The following is a 20,552-nucleotide window of genomic DNA, read 5'->3' on the forward strand; positions in this document are numbered from 1 at the left end:
AGCTAGGTCATTTGTCCCTGTTAGGGAAGGTGAAAACCTCGTCGCCCCCAGTTACTGAGGTCTGAAGCAGGTTTTCATCAAGGTCTCTCTTGTTACTATTGCTCCGTTCACCTTCGCCCGATCCGACTGAGTTCTCCCAAGTCCCTGCCGCTGAAAGCATCCCCACAGCAGGACGCTGCCACCCAACCATGCTTCAATTGTCAGGGATGGCGTTGCCCAGGTCCTCCAGACGTCCACAACTTGCATTCAGCCACAACGAGTTCAATCTTGGTTTCATCAGAATCAGATAAAATCTTGGTTCTCATCGGTGCATAGAGAGTCCCTTAGTTGCCCTTTGGGTCAAAACTTCCAAGATGGCGCTGTCAGTGCTGCCTCTTTATTGAGGAGTGCTTCCTTCTCGCACCTCTACCATAAAAGGCCGGATGGATGGATGTGCTTGCAGAGAATGGTTGTCCTTTCCATGGAAGCTTCTCTCCATCTCCACAGGCAAGAACCTCTGGAGCCTCTGTACAGAGTGACCATCGCAGTCTAGTCACGTCCAATTGACCAAGCGCCTTCTCGCCCCTATGCCTTTTCAGTTTGCCCGCGGGGCCAGCTCTCATGAGGAAGGAGTCGTTGGTCGGTTCCAAACTTCTCCCATTTAGAATTGAGGGGCAGTCACCTGTGGTTTTTGCACAGTACTTTCGGATGCTGCCAGAAAAGGTTTTGTTTACCCTTCCTCACGAATCTCGTGCCTGGACCACAATCCTGATCTCTAGTTCATGACAGACCATTTCTTTCAACCTCATTGGCTTGGTTTTTGCACTGGTCAACTGTGCGACAGGGTGTGCCTTTTCCAAATCCACTGTCTCAGATCAATGAATTTACCCACAGGTGGACTCCAAATAAAATTGTTGTAGAAACTTCAAAGGATGACATTCAATGGAGACAGGATGCACCTGAGCTCAATTGAGTTCGATACGGAAAGGGTCTGGAAACTTTTTCCTTCTAATAAATGTGGCAAAAAAATTATGTTTGTTTTTTTGCTTTCGTCAGTATGGTGGTAATTGTGTATTAGAATTGCATGAGGGGGAAAAAACGATCTTAATATCAATTTTAGAATTAAGGCCTGTAGATGTAACGAGCCTTATTCTCTGGCTGGCAGCAGCTAACGCAAGGGCTAGTCTCCCGGGCTGGCGCCAAGTGGCTTAGGGCACTGCATCGCAGTGCCTAGCTGCCCGCCACACCAGACAGGTCTCTCTGGGTCTCGCGCCAGGCTCTGTCGATAAGCCGGCCGCGCAACCGAGAGGATCCGTGGGGCTACGCACAATTGGCCGCATAGCGTCATCCGGTTAGGGAGGGCTGGCCAGGTAAGGGAGGGTATAGTCCGAGGTAGGGATTATTCCTTGTCTTCAGTATGTAAAAATGTTAATAAATTGGGATGCACATCTACTGTAAGTCGCTTCTGGCATAAGAGCGTCTGCTCTTGGGCCGGAGGAATCCTTGTTCTCAGATGTAAAAAATGTAATAAAATTGATATGCACGTCTACTGGAAGTCACTCTGGATCAAGACGCGTCGGTCTAACATGACTAACAATGGAAATGTGAAATTGTAACAAAATCGGAAAAAAGGAAGGTGGTATCTAAATGCTTCATCAGAAGCGACGGTACTCTATTTCATAATGGATATGTCGACTTAGCCAACTGTGGTTCTTCGATTCCCAAAGAATAATCTTTACCACGAATATTAAAACAATCATACAAACAACACATTATTTTGCGACCGTTTAGATATTCTTGACCACAAGAAACAGTGCGCAGAGCAAACGAAATAACCAAGACAAAAAACAACGACAAAAAAACGAGTATCTACATCGGTTCTATGCACATTCAGCATTTATGTGGTCAAAACCATATGTCGAATGGGTCCAACGGCGGGGTTTCCCCAAAACACGCGCGGGGGATGTAGGAGAGATTTGTGCAACAGACAGTTAAACCACCACTCTCTTTGAAAGAAAAATACCAAACGGCCAGTTGGCAGAATGCGCTGGCTGACCTACACTCCGGATTGAAAGTATGTACACACGAGTGTCTCTACCCTCAATTTAAAGGTCCAATAAGAAAAAAAATATTGGGAAAACAGCATTATCCTAACCTCCAGTCTGTGTGGTGTATTATTGTGAGATGTCATGTCTCCCTGATGGCTTCCCTTGGCAGTCAGGCTCTACCTGTGTTAACCTGATCCCAGGGCAGGAGGATGTGTGACCCGTGTGGGGTTGTGTGTGTGTGGTGTGGTGTGTGATGTGTGTGTGGTGTGTGTGTGAAACAAGACAACCTGTGTGTGGTGATGTGGCGTGGTGGTGTGGGATGTTTCGATGTGGTGGTGTGTAGTGTGTGTGTGTGTGTGGGTGATCAACGCAGCCCGCCCGCGAGCAATGTTGCTAGTCGCTGTCTCTCTCAGGAGAAAAACCAACTCCAGAACAGTGCCCCTTCAAAGCCAATAGAGCGAAGGGTGCTTGCAACGCTTTACAAGCTTACGACTTTTTTTTTTTTTCTTGACTATAATAACTTGGACAAATTGTCTTTTTGGAGATGGGTCGTTTCAAACACGGTCGGTTTCTGTCGTTCTTGTTCAATAAGGTTGAATTTCCATGTAAAAGGAACATCCATGAGAAGCCGCCAAACATCGAACCAGTTCACAGGACATGTCAAACTTGGGTGTCAATTAATATAGCCGATCGCAGAACAGCCTCAGATTCGTTTGATTCATGACTCTACAAGGTGCTCGGAAAGCTTTCCACCAGGGAGCGTGGCCCATGATTGAGCTCCCAATGTCTACCAGGGTTTCCAGATCTTAAGTTTCTTGACCAATTTCTCGCACAGGAATAGCCTTATAATTTCCTCCAAAATGACAAAGAACGTAAGTACCAACTGAACGAGTTCAGAAAAATGATGACTTTGCGAATTTCTGGCCATTGGAGCGCCTGGTATCAATAACCCACATAATGCTGGATGCGTCCAGAGATACTCAACATAGTCAGTTTATCTGCACAATCTTTCAGATGCAGACAATCACACAGATTGTCAGCTGGTCTAACAGCATAATTACAAAACAGGGTTTTCTAATGGCATAAATGAGGGCCTACTTTCAAAGAATTGGACGTAAACCTGTGCCTAGCCAAGAGTTATGTGCAACACTAAATCCTGATCTTACCGGCCTAAGCCCGAGCGCCTCACCTCAACAGGTGTCTCTACTCTGCTACGCCAAGCCCTCGTCCTGGCAACACTAAACAACAGCCGTGTTCCATACTAGCCGGCTAGGCCATCAGCACACCTGTTCGTACACACATCAGCGTGTTATCTACTTTCTGTTAGTCAGGCTCAACCTTCTAACACTATCGCAAGGGCCTCTGTTTATTATCGATACCGCCAGCCAGATTACTACGTCCTAGTAACAGTGATATCTACTCTGCTAGCCCAAGACCTCTTCCTAACCAGCGTGTTTTAAATCTTGGAGTCCAATGCCACACTAACTCAACAATAGACCAGGAGTCTGACGCTTGTTCTATCCTTCTGCCATGGCCTTAGAACTCTGCAATACTATAGATTCCACAGGTTGTTCGTACACTTATGCTACGTCAGCACCTACTCTCAACCAACCAACTAACAGCATGCTAATCAATACCACACGGGTGTGTCTGACTCTGACTAGGCCATGTCGCCCTCGACTAGGCCAGGTGTTCTAACTCGCTAGCCAGCGACCTCGCCTAACGCAGGTGTTCTCACTGCTAGTCTCAGCCGACCTCGCTACCAGGTTTCTGATCCGCTAGTCCAGGCCTCGTCTGCTGTTACTACTCTGCTAGCCAGCACCTCACCTAACCAGGATTGGTTGCATACCTCATGCTAAGAGCCCTTAGTCACCTCTTCTTAACCGCTGTTCTCGTTGTACCCTTCTCGACAATTACAGCTCATAAGCACCTCACCTAACCAAGGCTGGTTCTTACCTAGCATAGCCGAAGCCAACCATTTCCTGTACATCAAAGTGGATTCTCTCTCACAACTCTGCTACTGTAAGCACCTCACCCTAACCAGGAGTTCTACACTCTCTCTCAGTGTCTGTTCTACGTGCTAGCCAGCACCCTCTCCTAAAACCCAGGTGTTCTACTTGCTTAGATCAGCAACACATGCATCAGGCTTATAGACTCCAGATGTGTCATCTTACCTATTGCTAGGTCTATGCACAGCTCTCCGCTGAACCCAGAGTGCATTATCTCTCTCGGCTCAGGCCACGCAAGCACCTTAGGCTAACCGCAAGGTGTTTATAGCTTATTGTCCCTAGGTCCAGCACCTCAACCGCGTAACCCCACAGGCTTGATACTCTGTATAACCTCATGCTAGTGCGCAATGACCTCATACTGAAATCCAAGCCTGGCTGTTTCTACTCCGCTAAGCTCACAAGCAACCCTCATACAGCTAATAACAGAGCCGTGGTTTGGTTACTACTCTGCTTAGCCTAGAGCACTCGATCTCTCGCTAACCAGGTGTTTACTCTTTACCTCTGAGACTTAAAGCACCTCACCATAAACCAGTAACTCCTCTATCTCAGCTATTCACACCTCTTACCTTGACTAGCCAGGTAGTCTATTCATACCGCCGAGCCTGATCACTCGCCTCAACCTCGAACGCAGCGTGTCTTCTACTTTGCTAAGACCTCAGCTACCGCAACTGTATACCACGTTTTCTTGCTCTTATAGGCAGCCACCGCACCTAACAGGTGTTTACCCTCTGCTAGCAGCACCTCACCTAACTCCCACGTAGTCCTACTTGCTTTAGCCCATACAGCACTCTACTCTTTCGCACTCTTAACTCGTCAGGGTGTCCTACTGTCTCCTTACTCGTAGCCATCACACCCTCTAATACCTCCTATACCACATGCGTGTATCTCACTCTGCAGTTCCAGCACTCATCCTATACCTCTGCCAGGAGTTATCCTAGTCTTGCTAGCATATGCACCTATGCGCTAACACACGGTTTGGTCGCTTACGTAAATGCCTAAGTCAGCATCAGTACTACCAATAACCCAGGCATGATTCTATTCGTAAACAGCTAGCACTCGTGACTTATACAGAAGTGTGTTAATCCCTCCTGGTATGATGCCCGCACCTCACCTACCAGGTCTGCTCATGTACATCTGCTAGATCCAACACTAGACAATATGAGGCGTGTTCTACCGGCTGCTATGGTTTGTTTTTTTCATTTGGGTTTGTTTTTCTTTTGGCATGTCCTAGTCCCTACAAAATATAACCACATAACCTAGGTGTAGGATGACTATCAAGCAACGTCGAGTCACCGTCTACCTACAACCAGGTGTCTACTCTGCTAGCCAGCACGCTCAAACCTAACCAGGTGTTCTAACTCTTGCGGAAGTCAGCACTCACCTAACCAGGTGTTTCATAGCTCTGTTACGCACAGAGCCTACCCCACATACGCACCTTCCTAACACAGGTAATCTTACTTGCTTAGCCAGCAACCTTACACCTAAACCAGAAAGTGTTTCTTACTGGCTGCTCGCCACATGCACCTTTCCTAACCAGGTTTGTTCTTAACATACTTGATAGCTCCAGCAACCCTCACCTAACCAGTGTTCTACTTCTAGCTCCGCCTCACTCATCAGTCCTCAAGACGTTACTCCTACTCTGTTGCCTTACATCCCATCTCCATAACCAGGTGATATCTACCTTGTAGCCAGCCAATGTCTAACACTTACCAGAGTGTTCTACTCTGCATAGCCAGCCCTCATGCGACACTAATCCTCACATAGGTCCTGTTTCATTAACTCTCATCTCTGCTCGAGACTCATGCATGCTCTCCATAACCAGTTGATGTTATTACTATGCTAAGCAAGTAACAATCGCTAACCCTTAACCAATGGTGTACTGTACTAAACATTGTATAGTGCCATAGCACTCACCTAACAATGTGCATTTCCTCTGTAGCAGCACCTCAACTTAACCAGGTGTTCTACCTTCCGCTAGATCCAGCGATGCCTCTGGAACCTATACCAAAGGTGTTTTCTCTCACTGCCTCCAGCGCCTCGCCTAACAGGAGTGTTTTCTTTTTCGACTACCTCAAAGTAGATCAAAATAGTTGTTTTTTGCTAGCTTAACGAACACTCTGTTTTCCATCGATCCACATGTTCTGCAGGAGAAGCGAGTGTCTTATCTTGACACGTGCTTATTCGCCGTCATTTCTGCACGCCCCTCGCCCCGTGCAGAGCGAGAGAATGTGATTGTCTTAGACAGGTGGACTGAGGTTGTTGTTGACACATCACCATAAACGAGTGAAATCTCCGGTCAGCAGTACTGGTAAGAAAATGGTGCTGCGAGGCAAGCCGACGATAGCTGGGTTGACGGGGCGCGCATAGATATACTGGCCCACCCAGACTCCTCAAAGTGAATCTGAAAATAACAGTCTATATTATCTGCCATGCTATACGACGTTCTAGTCAAGTCTTCTCATCCTCGGTGCTGCTGGCTCTAGTGACAATGTACGAATATTTAGTGTTCAGCCTCGGCATGTGGCTCTCAGGATACACACTGTGAGACAGATGTTTCAGCTCCCATATGGGGTCCACAGACAACACTGATAAGACAAGGCACGTTACAGACTACGGGGCGCATGACTGGGCTCCACGAACCCACACCTTGTAGACAGACATGGTTCCAGCCTCCCCGACATTGTGGGATCTTCTCCCAAGAACATTACATAGATGACGCACAGTTTCAGGTTCCTCTCTGAGCATGTGGCTCCTAGCCAAACCCTGTAGTAAGACAGCACTGTTGCAGCTATCTGACGTTTGGTCAATGAACAATCAAATTGTTTGAAGCAATCGCTCAAGGCTTGCTGGAGTCAGTTTTGGCTGGCCCAAGTGACAATATATTACTGTTGAACCGCATTACTCGGGGCCGTCCGAGCTCACTGTGGCCGCAGGAACCACACTGTAGGACAAGCAATGATTGTCAGCCTGGCGAGTGTGAGCTGTCACAGAACCACACATGTACACGAGTCGACACCCGGTCTATGACCTCGAGTGAATAGTTCCTCCGTATTGTTGAGCTTACGCAGAATAGAAAAGCGACATGTTACTTCGACAGCATGCGTGTCCGCCTACCGCATGTGCTCAGAAACACAACCACTGTAGACAGCGACGCCTTCAGCCTAACGTGAGGCTGGGCTCAGAAACAACATGATAGACAGCATGTTCCAGCGCTCCGCATGTGCGTACGAACAACAACTGTAGACAGCATGTTCGCCTCCGATTTGGCTCCAGAACCAACACTGTAGACAGCAGGTTCAGCCTCGCGATTTGTGGCTCCAGAACAACACTCCGTGAAGCAATGTTCAGCCTCGCATGTGGCTTCGAACACACTGTAGACAGCGATTGTTCAGCTACCGCATGTCGGCTCCCAGAACAACACTGTAGACAGTGGCAGGTCAGTCCGCATTGTGGTCCAGAAACAAGCACTGTAAGACAGATGTTCAAGCCTCCGATGTGGCCTCATGACATTCACATATGTTTGAGACAGCAGTGTTCAGCTGCCGAATTGTGGATCCAGACCAAACAGATAGACAGCATGTTCAGCACTCCGCATTGTGGGCTTCCAAGTACAACATGTTAGACAGGCCGTTCGCCTCCGAGTGGTATACTTCATTCAAGCATACGTAATGAATGTGAACATTGGATCCAGAACAACACTGTAGACAGCATGTTCAGCTCCGCTGTCCGGCTCCAGTACGATATCACTAGTTAGACAGCTTTCAGCCCCGCATGTGGACCATCCGAAAAACATTGTAGACAGCAACGTTCCAAGATCCTCCGCTATGTTCGGCTCACAGACACAACACTGATTACGAACGCACGGTCAGCCGTCGGAGCCAGGTGGGCTCCAAGATCAAACACTGTTAGCAGCATGTGTCAGCCTTACCGAGTGTGGCTCCAGAACAAAACTGTCAGAGCACGTTATCAGCCTCCGCATTGTGGCCAGACAACATGTATGACAGCATTCAGAGGAAAGATCTCATGCCAAAAATGTGAATAAACTTATCAGACTTTCATTTCTATAAAGAACTTTAATAGAGCTGCAGTATCAACAGTTTCAACGCTTTTGGATGAAGTGCCTTGACTTGTCTATTTCAATGTTACGCTTCTGTTAATCTTTTCTCACTCCACACTTTAACTACAGAGAGCTGTTTTTCAGACAGACACTGCACCCTTTAAAGATGTGGACGTAACAAAGGAGCATCATTCTTAGTGATCGGTCATCAACACAGCGGTGAGCAGGGGAAAGACCCTTCCTTTGAATGAGTGTTGTGCATTTGATGTGTTTTGACAAATTGTGTGATATCTGAGTGAGCACTGCTCACACCTTTGGTGTGTTAAGGGCTTACCATACAGGCACATGAGAGGGGCTTCATCTCACACACACCTAGCTGCCAGCCACCCACCACTCCACAAAGCTGGCTTGCGCCCAGACATCACAAAGCTAGCGATGCAGACAGGCACGACGCAAGCTCTAAGGCAATGGCCAGACCACAAACACACTAGCTGATCAGCTGCCAAGAGACACACGACTACACAAAGCTGCACTGCCCAGTACACCGACAGCAAATTAGCGATGCGCAGACAACAGCACTGCCCAGACACACACACACAACCACACACACAACCACACAAAGCTAGCACTGCCCAGACACATATCACACCTCACTGTAACCTCACAGTTCTACTTCAGTTAATTTATTGTTTTAACCAATTAGAAGAGAGGACGCACTTCCACAAAATATAGATCTGCTTTATCACAACGTGTGCTTTTACAAAATCTAAATGAAGTTTTACTACTTTAATTGTGAACTGTTCAGAGTTTTTCACAAACTAGCTGACTGAGGRAAAATGTAGATTCAGGAAGGGAGCCCACTAAAGCAGTCCAAATGTATTTTTTATTTATTTTTTACTTCAGTCAAATGTACTGTGTCACAAACAAACAGCTCTCCCGACCCGCCCTGTCCTGCAACGAGTCTTCCTGCCCAGGGAAGTGCACTGTAACCCAGATTTGCTTTATAGGAAATTGGAGCAAAGGCATCCACACAACTACTGTCTGTCTGTCCTTTCACACTGAGGCTGCATTCATACGTGTGTGAGTGTGCATATCTTAAACCAGACTCCTATAGGACATAAAATCATACTATGATATGCAGTTTCCTGCCTTTGGGTTTAGCACAGGAAAGAATAGTTAATCACACCAAGTCGAATGCGGTGGACTGGMGTCCTGAGGAAGTTTACTATAATACACACACAAGTCAATTTGTCCACAGTTCTTTGGTTTTTAAGCGGAGCTCCATACTGAGACGTGAACAGCTCCATCCATCCATACACTCATTATTTCAGGCTACGCTACACAATCTGACTGGAGAAAGGAGCTAGGAACTAGCAGCACAATATCATCTCACAAAACCAACTTTTTTCCCCTCTCATCTCTGTTCTTATCTCTCTTTCTCAAGATGGAACATTCTGTCTGATGACAGCGAATTAAGCAAAGAGAGTGTGTCCTTGAATCTGATAAGAAGTGTGTCAGACAGTGCGATCGTCAGACAGTGCGATCGTCACACTGGGCCAACTCTGGGCAACTCCAGATGAACAGGATACAGACACACTTAGGCACCACACTAATCTGACGTCTTGACATCTGCCTGCGGTCTAAATCATTCCAGTATGCTTCCCTCTGTTGAGAGAGAGTGTGTGTGTGTGTGTGTGTGTGTGTGTGTGTGTGTGTGGTGGGGGGCGGGGCTTGCTTGGTTTAGTGGAGACCACACAAATCGGTGTCTTCGCCCCTCTGTCTGGGGTGTGTGATGGTTAAAGGAGGCTGCTAGGCTCTTCATGTGGTTTTCTATTAAACAGGCTATTCAGTCTTGACAGAGGCAGACGGGGCTCTGTTTAGAAGGGGGGGATTTGGATATTTCCCTGGAGAGTACAATCCATCTCTCGCTCATTCATCATCTGCTATTCAAGTCTTTCATKTTGTTGTTTAATAACTTGTGCCTCTGTCTGACAGCCTGTCTAAAAGCTGCAAGGCTGTAGACAAGGACACACACACGGCAGGCTCACTGCTCTAATGAAGTCATAAAAACAGTAGTTCACAGAGCGGCGGGAACGAGGGACCTTTCAGGGGCTAACTCAAGCCAGATGTGCTACATGTCAGTCTGATAAGAACCACGTCCAACATGGTCAAACGCACGCACACACACTCACAAATCATTGGATCCATCGCTCCACAGATTGAAGAGGAACAATTATGGAGGGAGACTAGATGTCTGGTCCCCTGGACACACTACTAACAGCATGAAGAGGAGAATACCTAGAGAACAGCATGTTTAAACCTCTAGCAGCTTTCCCTTCCATTCCTCCAACACTACGTGGTGGTCATATATATGTTGCCTTGAATTAGACACTCCCTCCCTCTGTCAGTACCTGCTGCTAATCCAGGCAGGTGCAGTCAAACATGGAATGAGTGCTGTCACAAATGTGAGCATCCACCCCAATCCTAACTGACAGTATGAGGCAGTATGAGTGCTGTGAAATTCTACTAGGCGCCAGGATTCAAAGTGGCAAACTGTCTCGACACGAGCATGGCTCCCATAGAGGTTAGATGATTAGATCTTTGTTTAGGGAGGCAACAAGGCCAAGTGTTAAATTGCCCGTGATAATGTGTGCGTCACCGTGTACAACTTCACCCAAAACAACATGCGATTGACAGAAGGGTCYGTGGCAGGGCAATTGGAACAGTGAACTCACTGGGCATTGAACTAAACTTTCCATTTGTCACAGAGAAAGAACAGCAAAGGAAAAAGGGGAGTGATCGTTAGCTGGGAACCCACAACTGGGTTTTGCCATGTTCCTAGTAACCACTGTCATTCAGTTGAGTACATACTGTAGAACCCACCCAGGAAATATAGACTACTGTAGGCCTACATGGTGTAACTCTTGCTGTGCTCCAGGGCAGGACTGGCAGGCAGTGGCAGTGACCAGTGCAACCACATTCTGAGAAGCACACACACACACAGTTGTAAGCTAATGCTCAGAGTCCCGTCTCACACACAGCCAGCCAGCGAGCTAGCCAGCAGCAGGAAACACAGCCCCGCGAGCTCAGAGCACATCCTCCCATTGTTACTGCTGCTACAGCGCTCTACTGGAGGGAGACCATAGGCTTTGTACTCAACCAGCTAATCATTGTATAGCTGCATCTACACTACTGTTCCATCACTATCGTCTCAACATCTACAAAACAAACAGACTAGCAAACAGACAAAACAAGCCAACTTATATCATATTTAAAAAGCGCTGAAAGGAATGAGAACGTCTGTTTAGTTCGAGGGCCAGTCTGTCTACCTCCAGATTGGGGAAAGATTAATCAGAATAGCTTCCCCAGGCCTTGGGTTGTCATCAGTGGGGGGAAATGCTGGACAATGAGCAGCAGGACTCCCCTGTGAGGTGGAGTGGAGAGAGAGGGTCAGGATATCCCCCTGTTCTTCCTCATTTGGAACCCAACAGTCTTGTCCCCACGAAGCCCTTTAGGTGAACATCTGCAGCTTAACAGCCTGGAGTAAACACAAAACTAGGCCTGTCAGAGCAGAATCAAGGGGACAAAAGTTAAGCAAATCAAGCTCTTGTCCCAGAGATGACGTTCTGGCCTGTGTGCCTGCATCGCCTTGACAATCATTAACTGTGTGGTCTTGAGATAGCAGCAGTAGAGCAGCTGGACAGCCCAAACTGGGTAATAGCTCAGTAGAGAACCGCCCTAGGTTCCTTACATAGCGGGTCACAGCAATATGATGAACTGGTGTGAGCTGGAGGCTTATTTGGTCTGAGTTTCTGGCAAAAGAGAAATCATACATTTTGAATGAGCAACCCTGCAAAACATGKAATTTAAACTGAAAATAATACTTGATTAGAGAAAACTCTACAGGCGTCAAATATGAAAGACGGTGTGAAGCTTACAGCAGTAGAGAACACTGAGCAAGTGGAACAGCAGCACATACTGGAGGACTAATTACCTGTGTCTTCCCATCCTCAACCCCCACCTCTTCTGCCAAAACGGCTACACACCCCCCTCCACCCACCACACATACACAGTCACACCTGTATTTAACACACACAGACAGAGACAGAGAGAGAGCGCCTTACCGACTCGTCCTTCTTTCCAACCACAGAGAACCACATGGTGTTGGTAGATAGTTCCCGCTCGGCTAGAACTGGCTCGCGCTCAGGCTCAATTAAAAGTCCACAAGGAGGGGCAGATCACAGCCCAGATGTACTGGTGTAATAATCACACAGTCAGAGACCAAAACAAAACAGCTAACGAAGGAGGAGATACTAGAGGAGATACTAGGTGCGGCGCAGTGGGAGAAAGAAAGAGGTCCACACTACATTCTACTGTAGGACGCCATATGACAAATAATCAGCAGCCAGCCAGAGTAGGAAATACCATTTACAGACTTAAGTAAACAGTCCACCAGTGTTAGCCACTCGCTACTCTGCAACAGTTTGGGTAAGCTTTCAGAGCACTACCCAGCTGTGTGTTCTGCACTGGGCAAATTACTCTTCTCTCACTCTCCCCCTCTCTCTCTCATTCCTTCGCTTCTCCAGTCTGCCTCGGACTCGTGCCTTCCTTCTGTCTCCTGTCCTCCCCTCCCATTTTCCCCTCCCTCTGCTCTCTCCCCACCTCTCTCGGTCTTTCTCCCTCCACCTCAGGTTGAAAATAGCAGTAAAAACAGAGGGTGTGGCCCCCACCTCCTCAAATACAAAAACTGTGCTTTGAAAATAAACAGTTCAGGGAGGCCCCTCTATTGGTCGCGCCCCCCACTCTCCTCCATCCGCCGCCCCACACCTACACCATCCACTCCCCCCCCCACTCCTCCTCCATCCGCCTTGCCACACTCCCTCATCCCCACCCCCACACCATCCATCTTGCCCCCCCCACACGTATGTCCTCCATCGACCCAACCATCATCCGCCCCCCACACTGCTCCATCCGCCCACCAACTCCTCCATCGCGCCACCCCCACACCATCCATCCGCCCCCCCACCACTCCTCCATCCGCCACCCCCCCATCCATCAGTCCGCCACCCCACACTCCTCCATCCGCACCCAACCACACTCCTCCATGCACCCCCACCACACATCCATCCGCCCCCACACTCTCCATCCGCCACCCCACCATCCATCGCCCCCCACACCATCCATCCGCCCCCCCACAAACCATCCATCCATCCGCCGCCCCCCACTCCTCCTCCATCCGCCCCCCCCCCACTCCTCCTCCATCCGCCCCCCCACACCATCCATCCGCCCCCCCACACCCATCCATCCATCCGCCGCCCCCCCCCCCACTCCTCTCCTCCGCCCCATCCTGCCCCCCCCACACCATCCATCCGCCCCCCCACACCATCCATCCGCCCTCTTCTTCTCAGACTCTCATTCATCTGTCAGTGACAGTCTAAAGCCTTAATGTCCACCAGATGCGTCAAAATCTTTGCGTTCCGGCGAACGTCATTCATTGCCAATGGAGCAGTCCGCAACGCGGCGTTGGGGCTGTTGCACTAGGCTGTGGTGTGCTTTACCGCGTGGTGGTRCAAACTACAAAGCTAACCACTTTCCTAGTTAGCTTAGAAATTGCTAGCACCTAGCTTCCCAGCTAATTATTTCACATTCAACTGACCAGATAATCCAATCATATTGGTAATGTGTCTCCATGCAACATTTTTTGCATGGAGGCCCCGGTAGCAATCGGTGCTTTGGTGGAACAGGGCAGGGAGGCCAGAGACAGGGAAAATGCTGCAAACCTTTCTGCAGCCCTGCAAAGCACATGTGCGTCAAGTACCAAAAATGCTGACTAGACATCCGGCAAAAACAACATACGGCAAAACGTATAGGCATCTGGTGGACATACGGCATAAACACACTCCAATTAACCCACACAGACCAACCCGGGTCAGACCTGGGCTATAATGGTGCCAGCTGAAACATGACGGTCACTTTTTTTTTTTAACAACACACACACACACACACACACACACTATCCGGAGTTACGGCAGGCTAATGTAGTAAACAAACACAGAAGAGAACCCAGTACAACCTAAGGCTCTTACATCCATCCTCACCAACACTGCTAGAAACAGCATGTTCCACCGGCAATGTTGTTGAACTGAAAATGAGGACACCTTCAGGCAGGTTCCTGACAACGATTGAGAGAAGGGCTTATTTTGGATTATTTATGTGTTCACCAGGCAGTAGTCATCAAGTCTGCTTGAGCATGGACGCAACAAATGTCAATGTTTCTGGGTTATTTCTTAATTTAATCTGTGTATTTCTCATCAGTCACATAACACTTCCCTTCCAGCCAGGGAGTCACAAACCTCTTGAAGGAGCACTAGTGGGTATCGACAAATACATTATCAATAATAAAAGGAAAGGATTAAAAGATGTCTTACCTTGGCAGCCACAATGCTGAGGCCCATGCCATTGTGCTTCTTCAGGGTGACCGTCACAACTTCCGGTTCCTTCCGCATTTGCTGCAACGAGAGGACACAGCAGCGTTAGCTTAGGAGAAATGTACTGAAAGAGCTAGAGTGCAGTTGGTGTCAACGGTGGGATCCGGCGAGCAGGTCAGTCAGGCTTCTACAGGGCTCTCAGAGCTGGGAGCTCTCTCCTGGACGTTTCTCAGGCAGAATGAGGCGCTGGATGAGGGAGCAGAGGGATAGGCGCAGAGCAGGGTCGTCATACAGAGAGAGAGCTGGATTGGGGCGACCGCAATGAGAAATGGCGGGGGCTGGAGAGGAGTCAAGAATGAAAGCCACATGCGCTTGGCTCCAGAGGATCTCAATGGGATCGTTTAAAAAGAGGGCTGCCTGGGAGCAGGGTGGGGAGAGGGAGAGGGCAGGGCTTTCCACACAGACTGCCTCTCGTCCCTATGGCACTGAACACATTGAGACTCAACAGCCCCAAAGACACAAACAACTCTTCGCTGAGCTATGCTGTACAGCCACATAGTTCAGAGACAGAGAGTGGATACAAAGCCACATTAACAGGGATCTGGTGGCATTTCTCATCGTGTGATGTGGTGTAGAACAAGTCTTTCTGAATGCCATTGGAGTGATTTCACCAAGTGCTAGAGGGCAGGGTGATGCAGGGTTCAGCTGGCTACAATGAGTAAAGAAAACATTCATTCAGACAACAGATATTCTGCAGTAAGAGACCAACTCTTAACTCAAACACCTGCCAGTGTGAGCATGTTCTCCAGAGAGAACGTGTTTTTAGGATGACAAAAGTCTGACTGCACTAGGCTAGCTACAGTAACACCTCCTGTCTGGACTAGTGATCAGGGAAACCTACCCCATTGTTGTTCTCCTCGGGGATCCCCTGTGTCTCTGTCTTATTAACCCTGTAATGGCTGCTAACAGCGGTACTCTATGGAACACTAGAGTAGTGATTCTGGAGCAAGGCGGTGGAAACATGAGGCGGGGTGCCGGGGTCACCCCGCCTGGCACACGACCAAGAGGCCATTAATCAAAACCTCAGCGGTGCTTAAACGGTTTGGGCGCCTCCTCCTCTCCCCTCCCCTCCCTGGTCCCTTTACTACTGTGGGGGCTGGGGCTAATGCCCACCCTGAGCTGAGGTTTGAAGCATGAAAAAGGAGAGCTGGGGGGAAAAAAACAGGGTAAATATACAGGAAGCAGTGTAATTTCTTTTTTTGTGTGATTAGGGTGAGAAGGGTATAATTTACTGCCGTTCCAGAGCTCTATGGTCACTTATTGGTCTCTGTGGTGTAATTGGTGTTGATTGAAATCGAGCAGGAGGGAGTGTGTGTGTGTGTGTGTGTGTGTGTGTGTGTTGGGGGGAGGTCTGTTAGTGTTAAGTAGAGTAAGGCAGAACGGTGATTGCATGAAGGCAGCATGGGACATTAACGTTTTCCATACGATCGTTGGAAACAAGCGATGCCAAAACATTAAGCCACAAACAGAGAAGTTGAGTAATTGAAATATATTCAAGTGTTATAAACAGCTAAAAGCAGCAGCCTATTCATTCCTCTGTGCTTCTCAGTTACTTAGTAATATGGTGGCTAATGTACAAGGACATGTCTGCGTCATGACTAACAGGCATTAATGTGCATGATCATGCAGCTCAATGTAATGGTGTCCTGCATAGTCCTACAGCAGTAACGGTCGGAGGGACACCTACCAGGTCGGAGTTGTCTGCAGAGAAGTGGCTGTCGCAGTCGACTCCTTCAAAGTGGATGGTCCAGGTCCCAGGGGAGCGCGGGTGAGGGGTTAGCCGACAGAATCCTGCACAGGACACGAGAGGAAATCACAGTTATCTTCTTCTACTCTACAGATCTGAGACTACAGTGACACGGCAGCAGGAACAACTCTTGGAATCTCTCTCAAACACTCTGATGAGGACAGGAGCAAACAGCTCTCCAGTCTCCTCTTACATAGCTACTACATTCCACTGCCTACGCGTCAACAAAACAAACACAGGCCAGCCCAGCCTCTGATTGGTTCACAACTTTAGGTTTAGACAGAACACAACCGGTGTGACATTCTGGAATAGAGTGTATTATTGTTTCCTCTTCCACACAAGTACCTCTCTGACAAAGGGGGTCCAGGAACTCCTGGAATCCGTTGGGAATGTTCCTCACGACGTCGCAGGAGTAGCCGTCCTCGGGCAGTAGGAAGGGCAGCTGCAGGTCAGGGTCCTCCTCTAGCTGGACCTCTCGGCCGTCGCTACGGGCCAGTTCATCTGCTGTGTTCTCCGCCACGGCAACCACGTGGTCTATGAGCTCCTATCGGGGGAGACACCAGACGGACCAATGGGGGCTTAGTTACATCAGAGGAGAGGGATGTGTGTAATAGTCCTTTGACCGTTTCCTCAATATTCCACAAAGTAGAAACAGCTACCTGGACTGGAAAAGGGAGCTAGGAAGATCAGTCAAGTGGTGAGCTTAGCTAATGTTTACCCCAAAATAACAGCTCAAACTCCAACATATTACAACTATGGGAGGAGACTTGTGTTAAGCAATACTTCAAACCGCAAACCCCTATTTCTCCACTTCAGAGTCATTCATTGTAACTCTAGTGTGTGAGTGCGCACGTGAATAGAGGAGTGTGTAGTCATGTATTACTGGGGGGATGTAAGGCTCGTCAGGAGCACAGTGGTAGTTGGTCATGAGGGCGTTGAGCTGCAAGGAGTTCAGCTTGAAGCAGGTGTTGTGGATGTTCTGCACGTCCTGCATGGAGTACTTGTCCATGGTGAGGAGAGTCGTAGCCTGGGAAGGAACAACACAACAGAGTACAATTAATGACAGAGAAGGACTTGATTTATAGTGACCTGTTGTCCACGATGAAGTCCTTCCCCTACAACTTTCCTTAGGCACAACGGCTCCTAAAGGATCACCTAGAGCTGCTGAGAAAGTATTCAATAGAATCCATTCTTCTGAAGAGCCTGCCCTGCCTACAGTAAGTCACCATATGGAAAACAGTGGGTAACTAACAGGTGTGTTAGGTGTGCTGGACAAAGATAGGTGGATCATACCTGTACGATGCGACTGAGGTGGCAGTCGGCGGCCAGCTCCAGGCCCTGTTTCTCTGCCCAGGCCTCGATGTGGCTGAGCTGCTGGCGGAGGATGGCGCCCCAGTAGTGTGAACACAGTCCAGAGTCAGCCTCCATCACCAGCTTGTTGAACAGCCACATGTTGATGAAGTGGAAGAGCTGGGAGAACAGCTGGATGGTCAGCGCCGCGTTGACACGGCAACGACGCAGCAGCGACATGGCGCCCGTCAGGGTGTGCAAAACATCCTCTACGTGGGGAGAGAGAGAGATGGAGGATGAGGAATGCATTTTTACATTTCCACTACTGCTGGAGTACTTAGTGAATAACCAGTCCACCAAGGTTTCAGTTGATTTCTATACACTATGTCCCCACTAGAGGGCTCACTTTAAAAAACAATCAGAGTTACATACGGTGTAGCTGTGAATGTAAATAAATTCCACAAAAAAAGAAAGATCCTTTTTCAGGACCCTGTCTTTCAAAGATAATTCGTAAAAATACAAATAACTTCACAGATCTTCATTGTAAAGGATTTAAACACTGTTTCCCATGCTTGTTCAATGAACCATAAACAATTAATGAACATGCACCTGTGGAACGGTTGTTAAGACACTAACAGCTTACAGATGGTAGGCAATTAAGGTCACAGTTATGAAAACTTAGAACACTGAAGAGGCCTTGCTACTGACTCTAAAAAACACCAAAAGAAAGATGCCCAGGGTCCCTGCTCATCTGCGTGAACGTGCCTTAGGCATGCTGCAAGGAGGCATGAGGACTGCAGATGTTGCCAGGGCAATAAATTGCAATGTCCGTACTGTGAGACAGCGCTACAGGGAGACAGGACGGACAGCTGATCGTCCTCGCAGTGGCAGACCACGTGTAACAACACCAGCACAGGATCGGTACATCTGAACATCACACCTGCGGGACAGGTACAGGATGGCAACAACAGCTGTCCGAGTTACACCAGGAACGCACAATCCCTCCATCAGTGCTCAGACTGTCCGCAATAGGCTGAGAGAGGCTGGACTGAGGGCTTGTAGGCCTGTTGTAAGGCAGGTCCTCAACAGACATCACCGACAACAACGTCGCTTATGGGCACAAACCCACCGTCGCTGGACCAGACAGGATTGGCAAAAAGTGCTCTTCACTGACAAGTCACGGTTTTTTTCTCACCAGGGGTGATGGTCGGATTCGCGTTTATCGTCGAAGGAATGAGCGTTACACAGAGGCCTGTACTCTGGAGCGGGATCGATTTGGAGGTGGAGGGTTCGTAATGGTCTGTGGCGGTGTGTCACAGCATCATCGGACTGAGCTTGTTGTCATTGCAGGCAATCTCAATGCTGTGCGTTACAGGGAAGACATCCTCCTCCCTCATGTGGTACCCTTCCTGCAGGCTCATCCTGACATGACCCTCCAGCATGACAATGCCACCAGTCGTACTGCTTGTTCTGTGCGTGATTTCCTGCAAGACTACCATGGCCACCGAAGAGCCCGGATCTCAACCCCATTGAGCACGTCTGGGACCTGTTGGATTGGAGGGTGAGGGCTAGGGCCATTCCCTCCAGAAATGTCCGGGAACTTGCAGGTGCCTTGGCGGAAGAGTGGGGTAACATCTCACAGCAAGAACGGGCAAATCTTGTGCAGTCCATGAGGAGGAGATGCACTGCAGTACTTAATGCAGCTGGTGGCCACAACAGATATTGACTGTTACCCCCCCTTTGTTCAGGGACACATTATTCTATTTCTGTTAGTCACATATCTGTGGAACTTGTTCAGTTTATGTCACAGTTGTTGAATGTTATGTTCATACAAATATTTACACATGTTAAGTTTGTTGACAGTGAGAGGACGTTTTTTTTGTTTTTTTTTTGCAGAGTTTACAAATGTAACAGTATCCCCACTGTGGCCTGGATGAGTTTAATATATACAGTATATATACAGTATATATATATACAGTAAGAGTGTCAGACCGTGTATGAACAGAGGTGAGTCACCTATTTTGGGCCTTTGAGGGTTCTGTTCCTCTGGGTCGTCCAGGAAGGCAGGCATGTAGTTACTCAGGTCAGACTGCAGACACTGGACCAGGTACCTGAAAGAACACAACACATTGGTTCTGTATGGTCCACATGGATATGGATAAACAAAAGACACATACAATGCATATACGACCACCTACATAAAGTCAAACACACATACGTTCCCTTGGCCTGAGAACAACACACACACCCACCCACACTTCCACTGCCCTAACGGGACTTCCTCTGGAATCCCACAGTGCACCAGTGGTCTGGCCTGGCCGGCACGGCCAGCGCTCTGCTCCGGAAAGACAAAGCACCAGTTGTTTCAGCTAGCCATTCCAGGGAGCAGAACAGAGGGAACAGGGGAATGGGAACTGTTTTTACTGGGACCTTTCCTCTCTCCCCAGGCCCATACAGCCCTGCTCCAGTCTGGCCAACACGCCAGGCCCAAGACATTCCACATATTCACAGCTCCCCTTTGTGTTCCTGCATCCACACACAGACTCCAGAAACAGTACGGACAAGGGCTAGATTTACTTTCTCCAGATCCTTACATGGTCCGAGCTGAAGCAACACAATTATCTTGCTTAASCCCCTGTCCCTCGGCTACTTTTATTGCTCATGGGACAACTCAGGCAGAAGTTAGCATGGGCCACTAACCACTAGCTAGAACATTGTGAACGAGGGCCATTTTTCCATGGGCAGCAGACATCTATATTTTGTTTTCTCACTCAGGAGAATCGATGCCAGCAATGGCAGGGTACTTCACATTTTGATCTAGAATTAGCATAATAATTGTCCAATCATACTATTACTCACATGTGGTTTGATTTAGCCCTGATGGCGTACATGCAGACATGACATACACAGGACTGACAGGGTAGTGTTGGGAGC

The 20,552-nt window shown here is 48.5% G+C and overlaps 1 protein-coding gene across 3 annotated transcripts in view; it reads right to left on the bottom strand.

The window, feature by feature from the left end:
- LOC111954279 (afadin) overlaps nt 1-20,552 on the bottom strand; it is a 149,836-nt gene that overhangs the window by 37,089 nt on the left and 92,195 nt on the right. For all 3 annotated transcript variants that reach the window (XM_070435758.1, XM_070435757.1, XM_070435756.1), the window contains 6 exons: nt 19,635-19,729; nt 17,622-17,887; nt 17,212-17,355; nt 16,674-16,872; nt 16,269-16,372; nt 14,522-14,602 (listed from right to left, as the gene is read on the bottom strand). In XM_070435758.1, the coding sequence (XP_070291859.1) occupies nt 14,522-14,602; nt 16,269-16,372; nt 16,674-16,872; nt 17,212-17,355; nt 17,622-17,887; nt 19,635-19,729 (889 nt within the window). The remainder of the gene's footprint in view (nt 1-14,521; nt 14,603-16,268; nt 16,373-16,673; nt 16,873-17,211; nt 17,356-17,621; nt 17,888-19,634; nt 19,730-20,552) is intronic.

This window comes from Salvelinus sp. IW2-2015, linkage group LG28 (assembly GCF_002910315.2).
Source record: "Salvelinus sp. IW2-2015 linkage group LG28, ASM291031v2, whole genome shotgun sequence".
Lineage (NCBI taxonomy): Eukaryota > Metazoa > Chordata > Actinopteri > Salmoniformes > Salmonidae > Salvelinus > Salvelinus sp. IW2-2015.